The 11,028-nt window shown below is 40.3% G+C and overlaps 1 protein-coding gene across 1 annotated transcript; it reads left to right on the top strand.

Annotated features, from left to right (window-relative positions):
* The first annotated feature begins 239 nt into the window (after positions 1–239).
* Positions 240–1,458, top strand: LOC126802988 (zinc finger protein ZAT5-like). Its single transcript, XM_050530713.1, has one exon. It carries the CDS (start codon positions 300–302, stop codon positions 1,440–1,442), a length of 1,143 nt encoding a protein of 380 aa, XP_050386670.1. The 5' UTR covers positions 240–299; the 3' UTR covers positions 1,443–1,458.
* The last annotated feature ends 9,570 nt before the right edge of the window (positions 1,459–11,028 follow it).

Raw genomic sequence — 11,028 nt, 5'->3', positions numbered from 1 at the left:
AACAACTTCTTGTTTTTAAATATAAATATGTGTTTATAAATACCTTGAAAGCTCAATAAAGATTGGAGGGACTAAAAATTTCACAGTAATTAGTGTTGTGTGTATTGGGTGGCCTTGTGATGACTCCATTATTCTTCACTATATATATTAATGCAATAAAAACCACTAAAACCAGTCTCTCTTCCTTCTCCTCCAACCCTCATCGGCCTCTTGCTTCCTCCCAACCCATTATTCTCTCCCTCTGTCTCTTAAGCACTTTGCTCAACAGGTAGAGGAGGAGAGCTGGGAAACAGCCAAACATGGAAGAAGCAGATCGTCAACGCGATCATCAACAGGAAGAAGTCGTCATAGACTGCAAGGAACAACACAACGACACCACCACCGTCACCACCACCACCAATAACATTATTATCAAGGGTAAACGCACAAAGCGCCTAAGGCCTCAATCCCCCATCCCTTTCGCCATTCCTACAAATTCTTCCACCGCGGAGAGCGGTGGTGGCGGCGGAGGTGGAGAAGGTGAGTGTAACAACACCATCACCAACTCATCTCCCACAACCTCCGCGGAGTACCAGGATAGCACCGAGGAAGAGGAAGATATGGCTAACTGTTTGATCCTCTTGGCACAAGGCAATTCCCGAGGTCCTTCCTCGTCCCCTAAGCTGCACCAACTTCACAATACAACCACAACATCAAGTCGGAGATTCATGGAAGCAACACCTCTCGCCGCTGCCGTGGGGCCTTCCAAGGTGGCCGGGGCGGGCGGGTATTACGTTTACGAATGCAAGACGTGTAACCGGACTTTCCCTTCTTTCCAAGCATTGGGTGGCCATCGGGCCAGTCACAAGAAGCCAAAAGCAGCGATCAATGTAGATGACAAGAAGCAGTTTGGAATTGGGATGTTAGCATCGAATGAAGAAGACACACAGTTGTTCAAGAACATGAACATCAACAACAACACGTCCTCCTCATCTCCACTTTCTCTTCATCTGAGTAACAGGGGGCTGGTCTTGAGTAGTACCAGCAACAACAAGCCTAAGGTTCATGAGTGCTCCATTTGCGGGGCGGAGTTCACCTCCGGTCAGGCCTTGGGAGGCCATATGAGGCGCCACCGGGCGCCCGTTGGAGTAACAGCTGCCAACACCACCTTGGCGTTGACAGCTGCTCCTCCAACAATTCCTTTAGTCTTGGAGGCTCCGCAACCTCAACAAAACCAACACCAACAGTACCACCACCACCAACAGCCCTTGAAGAAGCAAAGAAGCATGTTGTCTTTGGATTTGGATCTAAACCTTCCTGCACCCGAAGACGATCATCATCAACGAGATCAATCCAAATTTGTGTTCACACCCAAACAACAACAGCAACAACAACAAACGCAGCAACCTCAGCAGCAACAGCAACAAGAAAGGTTAAGAATTTTGGTGGATTGTCATTACTAATTAAAGGAAGGCTAAAAAAAATTCCCAGTCTGGTCAACTTGATCTGAATTACATTTTTTTTTACTTTTACTTATGATTCTTTGGATTCTACTTGAACAATATCATATATACGGACTTCGATTCTTTGCTAATTCAGTGTAAAATTTTTATACAGTCACATTTTTTTCCCGATGTGGCGATGTGGGAGAATTGTATTTGATCTACAAAAATGTTAACAATACCATGTAATGATGGGGGCTTTTTCTTGCTTATGATTTTCGGTTGGGTTTTCTTGTTGGTCGTTTTCTAGCAGGAGAAATGTGAGAAACACTTGGGGGAGTGCTTAGCTAGAGCTAGGTTGTCACCACCACCATTACAATCTCACAACCAATTTTAGTGATGGTGTGAGTTTCATTGTTTCATTTACAAGAAAGCCTGCTGCCATTGATGTAAGTGATAAGAATAGAATAAAAAGTGTGGAAAACCACTATAGTCACTGCAATTCCCACATGAATCCACCTCTGTCCTTTCCTTCTTTATGTTCAATATAACAAATGTGTGCTACTAAAAAAATGTGTCTAGTTGCTTATATTTGTCACTTTCTTTGATTGGTCACCTCTTGTTAGTTACTACCCCACTGTGCACACCTAAGAAATGTGTGGAATGATCCACTGCTTCATGACCCACAAATCTTAAAGTACTCATCAGTCCTAGGATGTTGAACTTGGGAACTGAAATAACTAGTTCAAAATCACTCTTTTCTCAAAAAATAAAATAAAATTCCATACCCACCTTGTGTGACATGTCTGCTTTAGATTGGTTACGAGTTCCTTGCATATGCAAATGGTCGCAATTATCTAGTGGTGGTGAAGTGTCTGCTTTAGGTCACCAGCGAGTTTCTTGCTTCGTCAATGGTTATTGCCGCTTAGTGGCAGGATGAGACTGAGTGCTGCCAGGTGTATCTTCCGGCGGCAACATATCGGGAAAGCTGAATTATTGGACATTAGAACATGTACTCGTGTTACATGTCTACAGTGAAATCTATTATGTCACTACTCTTTCAAAACAAATAGAGTCGTCACTGGAGTAGTACTATTTGCTAATAAGTGCTTGTTAGAATACATGTTTTTTTTTTGTACAGTTTCTCAATATTATTTCAGGAGTTCTTCTAAGTGCTTATTGTATTAAGGAGTTTGAGCTCCATGTCTCCCCCCATTTGTATTCAACGGTTGCACTAATGAACAGTTAAGGGCAGCCACACCAGCTCGTATTCAAATATATATATATATATATATATATATATATATATATATCATACACTCTTTAAGTTGTTAATTTACTGAGTCTTAGTGTTGGTGATCCAAACTACTGTTCAATATTTCATTCGAACTAGTGTTTGTAACCCATTACCATACTACCCATCATATATACTATGAGAGTAAATCCTTATAAAGTAACGAAAATTCAATTGTGAATTCTCTTTAATGTTGTTGTTTACATCTAGTTAAAATAGTTGATTATATATATACAGTCTCTATCCAGAGTGAACCTTCACTCTTAAATTACAGAGTGAAGTTCTAATTTTGGCACACTTTTCGGTCAATTTTTTTTACCATTAGTGATTCAATATTTAGGTATGTTATTCAAGATCATCTCTACAAACTTTCATCTAATTTGACAATGGTTTGAGCTTTCAAAATTGAAATTTACACGAACGGTTCACGTTGAACAGTTTTAATTCATTCATTGATTTAATCTAATTTCAACCTTAACGATGTCCGAATTAGATGAAATTTTGTAGAGATGATCTTGAATAACATACCTAAATATTGAATTGTTTATGGTGAAAAAATTTGACTGAAAAATGTGCCAAAATTAGAACTTCACTTTGGATAGAGACTGATATATATTAGTTTTAATTTATGATGAATAAATACGCTTAATGGCCAAAATAGAACGGAGAATGCATGTGATTCCAAATTTTAGTACTCTCCGTGTTTTGTCCTTCTTAGTTCATTCAATTGAGTTCGGCCCTCAACATGTTTCACGAATTGCCTCTTAGGTCATCTAGAAGCGGCTGTTGTAAGACAGCAGAGTTCACGTTTAAGTGATCAAAAATTGTCTGGACACTTATTCTAGCTACATTCCACGCAGAATTGAAAATTTTGATAATTTCAATAGATAACGCTATGTGTTTATTGTTACAAGGTCCTAATTCCGTTACCAATAAACCTGTTGTATCTAACTAGTGTTATATTTCATGATTAGAAAGCCTTAGTATGTTATCAAACATTAAACACTAGTTACACAGCAGAGAAATGCACACTAAGCTTGTAGGGGAGTCCGACAATCCATGTAATATTAGTGGCTCATGTCTAATGAACATTTCACAGTTCAAGTTCTGGTAGCGATCGAGTGGACTACAGAATTAGAGATGGGAAAGTTGGCCTAACTTATAGAACTTGTGGTGTTTATGGTGGCTACAAGCATGTGTAAGCACAAAGTAGGCGATTATAACCATCCAATTCAAGACAGAATTATACGGCAACTAATCAGCCTTGTACAATTGGTATCATATGGCATAGCTATATACACAAGCATAATTAGCTGTTCTAAGTAAGAGTTGGCCAATGTCTACCTCACATATCAGATCAGATGTTTGCGAATTCGGGAGTTGGGTTAACTATTCGGCTTAATTAACATTAATAGGTTGCTCTTATGAGGTCAAGGATGAATGTGCCAAAGTGAGGTGTGAACTATGAAGGATATGCTTAAGTCAGCTTATTGCTTTAGCTTGCTGCTGAGTATGCACCTAAAATCATATGATCAGATTTATGAGGACATATAATTCATGTTAACCACAATCAAATTTGTGCTTAACGATATAAGTGTGATCATCAACATGGTCCAGAAATATTACCTTGTAACTCGTTTCACACCAATCACCAATGAGAAGATCAAATTCTGCTTCTGGTTGCGGAAATGGTACTTGGATGACCAGACAAATCCCCACCAGTGTTGAGGAGCGGCAGTTTGTGCCTCAAACTCCATCGATCCATCTTCCCAAGAATAACAGTTTCTGTATTGCATTCACTTGAATAATTTGATTATATTGCTTGATTGATTTTCATACACAGATCACCTACATATATACTAGTCTACCCACAAAACACTCCATGATTCACTCCGTGAATCACGGGCCGTGTTTCACGCTGACACTCCCCCTCAAGTTGGTGCATACATATCAACCATGTCCAACTTGCTAAGTGAATCATAAAAGACCCTTTTAGACACTCCTTTTGTGAGCATATCGGCAAGTTGATCTTCTGTAGAAACAAAAGGAAAACTAATGATCTTCGCGTCTAGCTTCTCTTTTATAAAATGACGATCAACCTCCACATATTTTGTACGATTATGTTGCATAGGATTATGTGAAATATCAATAGCTGCCTTGTTGTCACAGTGCAGCTGCATAGCACATTTAGGCTTAATACCCAAATCTTGTAGCAAATTTCTAAGCCATAACAATTCGCATACTCCCTGAGCCATACCTCTGTATTCTGCTTCAGCACTAGATCGTGCTACCACATTTTGTTTTTTACTTCTCCACGTAACAAGATTACCTCCAACAAAAGTACCCTGATGTGGATCTCCGATCTGTAATATTTCCAGCCCAATCTGCATCTGTAAAGCCACAAATCTCAAGGACATTGTTGTGATTAGAAAACATTACTCCTCTCCCTGGAGCTGACTTTAAGTACCTCAAAATCCTCACAACAGCATCCATGTGATCCACACTCGGATTATGCATAAACTGACTCACTACACTTACTGCATACGTAACATCTGGTTTGGTATGTGACAAGTAAATCAGGCGTCCAACTAGCCTCTGATAACGAGTTTTGTCAGTAGGCACTTGATCTGGGTACTCTGCTAACCGATGGTTCTGCTCAATAGGAGTATCAATTGGAGTGCAATCTAAAATACATGTCTCCGTTAGTAGATCAAGGATGTACTATCTCTGACACAGATAGATACCATCACTTCCCCGGGCTACCTCAATGCCCAAGAAATACTTGAGTGTACCTAGGTCCTTCATCTCAAACTCTGTGGCTAGCTGCTTCTGTAATCTATCCACCTCAATAGTATCATTACCAGTAACTACCATATCATCAACATATATGATTAGGGCTGTTACCTTCTCTTGTTGGTGTTTGAGAAATAATGTGTGGTCTGAATTACTCTGCATATAGCCAATTTTCCTCATGAATTGTGAGAATCTTCCAAACCAAGCACGACGTGACTGTTTAAGACCATACAAAGACTTTCTCAATCTGCATACGGAGTTACTTGGAGAAGCGGCCACATATCCAAGCGGAAGGTCCATGTATACTTCCTCCGTTAGTTCTCCATGAAGGAATGCATTTTTAACATCAAACTGCCTAAGTGGCCAGTTCAAATTAGAAGCGACAGAGAGCAATACCCGGATAGTGTTTATCTTTGCAACAGGTGCAAATGTCTCATCATAGTCTATGCCATATGTCTGGGTGAACCCCTTCGCTACTAGGCGTGCTTTATACCAGCTTACTGACCCATCTGGATTATGCTTCACTGTGAACACCCAACGACATCCTACAGTCTTCTTGCCATATGGTAGAGGTACAAGCTCCCAAGTATTGTTCTTTTGTAATGCTTCCATCTCTTCCTCCATTGCTTTTCTCCATTTTGGATCTCTCAATGCATCATGTACTTTGTTAGGTACTGATACAGTAGATATTTGATTCAAAATGACTCATATGACTTAGATAATATTTTGGTAGATATAAAATTTGCCACATGATACTTTGCTTTAGTCTGAAGGGTAGGTTCATATTTTTTTGTTGGTTGACCCCGAGTAGACCTATTTGGCAACCCCAGATGAGTGATCTTCTGTACCAGGAGAGCTTTGGTCAGGGGTATAAACAGTTGTACGGGAAACATGAGGGGCAGTTGTGTTGTCAGCTTCTGGTGCCTGAATCTCTCGATTGATGACCTCCGGTGATGCCTGTGTAGCTGACACATTAGTAATCTCAACGGAACCTGTTACCATATCGACTGACTCACTGGTCTCCCCCTCTCCATGATACAGCTCTTCAAAATATGAATTCTCCCCCTGAATAGCAGTATCAGAAGAGGAAAAATAACTCATGTCCTAAAAAAAGATAACATCCATAGTGACATAGTACTTCCGGGTAGGTGGATGATAGCACCGGTACCCTTTATGATGTCCTCCGTACCTAACAAACACACATTTAACTGCCCGAACATCCAACTTAGAACGCTGATGTTGTGGAAGATGAACAAAAGCAACACAACCGAAAACACGGGCATGAAGATTATGAAAAGAGGGTAATGAGACATGAGATGCAAGTACCTCATAGGGAACTTTCCCTTGAAGGACACGAGATGGAAGACGATTAATGAGGTGGGTGGAAGTAATGATAGCATCACCCCAAAGGTATTTAGGCATATGGGCACTAAAAAGAATACACCGAGCCATATCAAGTAAATGACGATTTTTTATTTCAGAAACCCCATTTTGCTAAGGTGTGTAAGGACACGTTGTTTGATGACCAATTCCGTGTGTATTAAAGAACTCCTGAAAGACATGATTCACATATTCCCCCTTATTATCAGAACGAAGAACTCGAATGGTGTCATTATATTGTGTTTGGACAGAGGTATGGAAGGCACAAAAAGCGGGAAAAACCTCATCTTTATTTTTAAGAAGAACAATCCATGAAAGACGGGTGCAATCATCAATGAATGACACAAAATATCGCATTCCTGACACAGTAGACTCTTTAGAGGGTCCCCAAACATCAGAATGAATTAATTCAAAAGGAAGAAAACTTTTAATAGAAGTACTAGGGGAATAAGTAGATCGATGACTCTTACCCAAAACACATGTCTCACAACGTAAAGAAGACTCATCCACACTAATAAACAAAGTAGGCATGGATTTTTTCATAACACTAAAAGATGGATGTCCTAACCGACGATGTCAGAACCAAATTTCACTTAGCTTGTCAGAAGTGGAAAGTAAAGCGGTCCGAGACTGTCTCCCTGGTTTTTTTCCCTACGTATGTCAAATCCAGATGAAACAACCGGCCCTTCAGATACCCCCGACCAATTACTCGTCTGGTGAGAAGATCCTGAAATATCACATACATAGGGAAAAAGGTCACAGAGCACTGAGCGTCAACGTTCAATTGGGGAACAGATATCAAATGATGAGATAAGGCGGGTACATATAGTACATTGTGAAGCTCTATGGTAGGAGTAATACGAACAGACATTGTCTCTAACACCGGGAATGCCTCACCATTAGCATTAGTAACATAGGGTACGGGTGGAGGAGACAATTTGGTAAAATAAGATTTATCATAAGTCATATGATCAGATGCACCAGAATCAATAATCCATGTATCAAAACTAATAGAGTGAGAAATATTGAAAGCCATACCAATTTGACCACGGCCAACAATGGAGGCTGTAGGTGCTCCTCCAGCAGTATGATGATCATGCCCAACTACACCATAGATATCTGGTTCCGTAACTAATTGAACATCAAGAAGCCTAGAACTCTCCGTTTGGTGTCCAGAACCCATTGAAAAGAAACAATGCAGCAAAAATCACAAGAAATGGAGAACAATCTGTTGCTGGTGCATTTGCACCGTCGGTGAGTATGCACTGACTGAAGCTAACCGGACCGGGTCGGGTCGAGTTGACCGGGTCGAAGGCAGAAATTCGCCGATTGATCTTGGATGTCGTCTTCGTCGTCGCTGCGCCTCCGGAGGTATAGCGCGATCGTGGAGGAGAGGAGCGTCTCAAAGATCGCGTGGACATAAGATCGCGTCGTCGTCGGAGCGCGGTTGTTGTCGGAGCGAGGAGGAGAGAGTAGCGGGGAGGTGCCTCGGGGTAACCACCGGAGTAGAAGACATGCACCGAAGGTTAGGAGCGCCTCGAAGATCGCGTCGTCGTTGGAGCCCGGTCGTCGTCGGAGCGAGGAGGGGAGAGCAGCGGGGAGGTGCCTCGGGGTAACCACCGGAGCAGAGGTGGGCTTGGAGGAGAGGGCAGCGGAGATGGGGAGGAGACAGCAGCCGTGAAGCGGAGATGGGGAGGAGACAGCAGCCGTGACCACCGGAGCAAAGGAGACCGAAGTGCAAAGGCCGAAGTGCACGGCAAAAAAACAAAATCCCAGAAAAAACATAGACTCAGCTCTGATACCAACTTGAATAATTTGATTATATTGCTTGATTGATTTTCATACACAGATCACCTACATATATACTAGTCTACCCACAAAACACTCCATGAATCACGGACCGTGTTTCACGCTGACACATTCCTGTACAACAATTTTTCAATTAGGCCCGGTTGTTTTATCTCACAAGCTGCAACCAACTTGTTCCTTGCAAGCAATATTTTCTTTCCTAGAATGAATTCCAGTTCAAGTTCAACTGAGTCAGAAATCTGATAGTGCACTATTTTTTTTGTTGAGGGATATAAACGAATATGCCCAATTTCTCTCTGAAACCTCACACTTGGGAATTCCTTTGATAAGGAATACATTTAAACAAAAGTTATGAATTAATTACGTTCCTGGGTAGCTGAGATACTTGAATCATTGATTGATCATTAATATATAGGCCTTCGTATAAGCTCCACACAAGAATACATAGTCAAAAAAGATGATTTACTCTTTATAAAAGCACTAACTTAGGTCTACTTGCAGCTAAATTCCTGTGTGAACTAAAATCAAGATCCTCATGTTGAGCCTAACTAAAAAGAGTGGAGAAAGGAAGATGACATTCACCGGACCTAGTTATGAGAAGATGTTTATCCGTATGATTAAACACTTTTACATGAACAATACAATTGGTTGTTCCAGTGATAAGAGGCCCTGGAAACTTTCTGTTGAAGATAATCACCTAATTCACAACAAAGTTTGACTATGAATTGAATCACATTTTCTATCTTCATTTTTTTATACTCAAAGTAAGAGGGATTCAAACTTGGTAATCAAAATCAAAATTAAGTAGCTTAATCAGTTCATGCATACCGGTTGGTCCACAGATACAGACAAGTAAGGAGCACAATGAGAAGAGTAGCAGGAAGAATCAGCCATGGATCGACAACCGCGATCACTTTCAGACTTCTAGCTACTTGGCCCCTTATCACAAGTTGAATGAATGCAGTGGCAGTGCAGATTAGGGGTGGGCATAAAAAACGGAAATCTCGATCCCGTCCCGAAATTTATAGGGACGGAACGGGACGAAGGTCTAAAAACATTCGTCCCGTCCCGATCCCGTCCCGTTTCATAATAGTGGGATGAGACGTGAGACGAATAATTTCTATCCCTCTTCATCCCGTCCCGTCCCACCTTTAATAAAAACTTAAAAATGCTTATATATTTGTATCAAAATGAAACTAATTTATGTTCTTAATAACTCCAAAATTATATCAACTCAAATAATAATGATAAATTATAATATTTTGAACATAATATGCATTTTTTTTGTTAAATTTTCATTATTAAATATTACTTTGTTAATGAAAAAAAATAAAAATATAGGTTTTTATTTAACTTCATAGGAAGGTGGGATTTGTCCCGTCCCGTCCCAACTGAGATTAATCCCGAGTGATATGCATTCTTTAATACCCTCGTCCCGTCCCGATTCAAAAGAGTGGGACGAGACGTGGAATGAACCCCGTCCCGTCCCATTCCGTGCCCACCCCTAGTGCAGATGATAGCAATATGAGACCTACAAAGAGATAAAAACAATGGTCAAATGTCAAAGTGAGTAAGAGACTAGCTATGAACTCTCAATAAGCTAACATGTAATTAAAGTTTTATTAAACTTAATTAGCACTGGCTAGCTAGTATGTCTGATTAGCATACCCTGCTGCTGATTGTACAATCAATACATGTCTATGAACCATGACCCTCCAAAGTTTTGTAATTCTATTCAGAATGCCCGAATCGTAAAGCGTACCAGAAACTTAACTAGAAATCAACCATAATTTCAGCAAAGCAGGTCTTCATTGTAAACCGAAACTGATGTTTGTGCAATCTGCAAAGAAAGCTAAACAGAACCAGATGCTTGAATTCTTGAAATGCTATGTGAAATGCTAACATCTGCCAACACAGCCTAATAGGGCCTCCACAGAAGTAAATACTGGCTAGAATAAGAAAGCTTTGAAGACAAATAATACTATGTAAGCCTTGAAATGGAGAAAAAGCGTCCGGCAATAATTTTACAGAGCAAATTCATAGTTGAACAAGAAAGTTTCAAAAAGGAAAATAAACATCTCAGTAAAGAGTGAATTCAGAAATCTCAAAATCTTTGCCTTTTCATTCACGTCTTCCTTCGATTCCAATCACAGCTAATTCAATTCAAACTTGGAAAGTAAAATCGTCAGATTCATACATCGCATCCCGTGAGATTTGAATCGAATTGAATTTAGAGATTAATATTGGTTTTGAATCCCGCAATACGAACTTACCTTAATTCGATCAAATTACCTTATGTTCATCATCCGTGGATGTAAAACACGGAGAATT

The sequence above is a fragment of the Argentina anserina genome, chromosome 7 (genome assembly GCF_933775445.1).
Source record: "Argentina anserina chromosome 7, drPotAnse1.1, whole genome shotgun sequence".
Classification (NCBI taxonomy): domain Eukaryota; kingdom Viridiplantae; phylum Streptophyta; class Magnoliopsida; order Rosales; family Rosaceae; genus Argentina; species Argentina anserina.
This window is presented reverse-complemented; position numbering and strand designations above follow the sequence as displayed.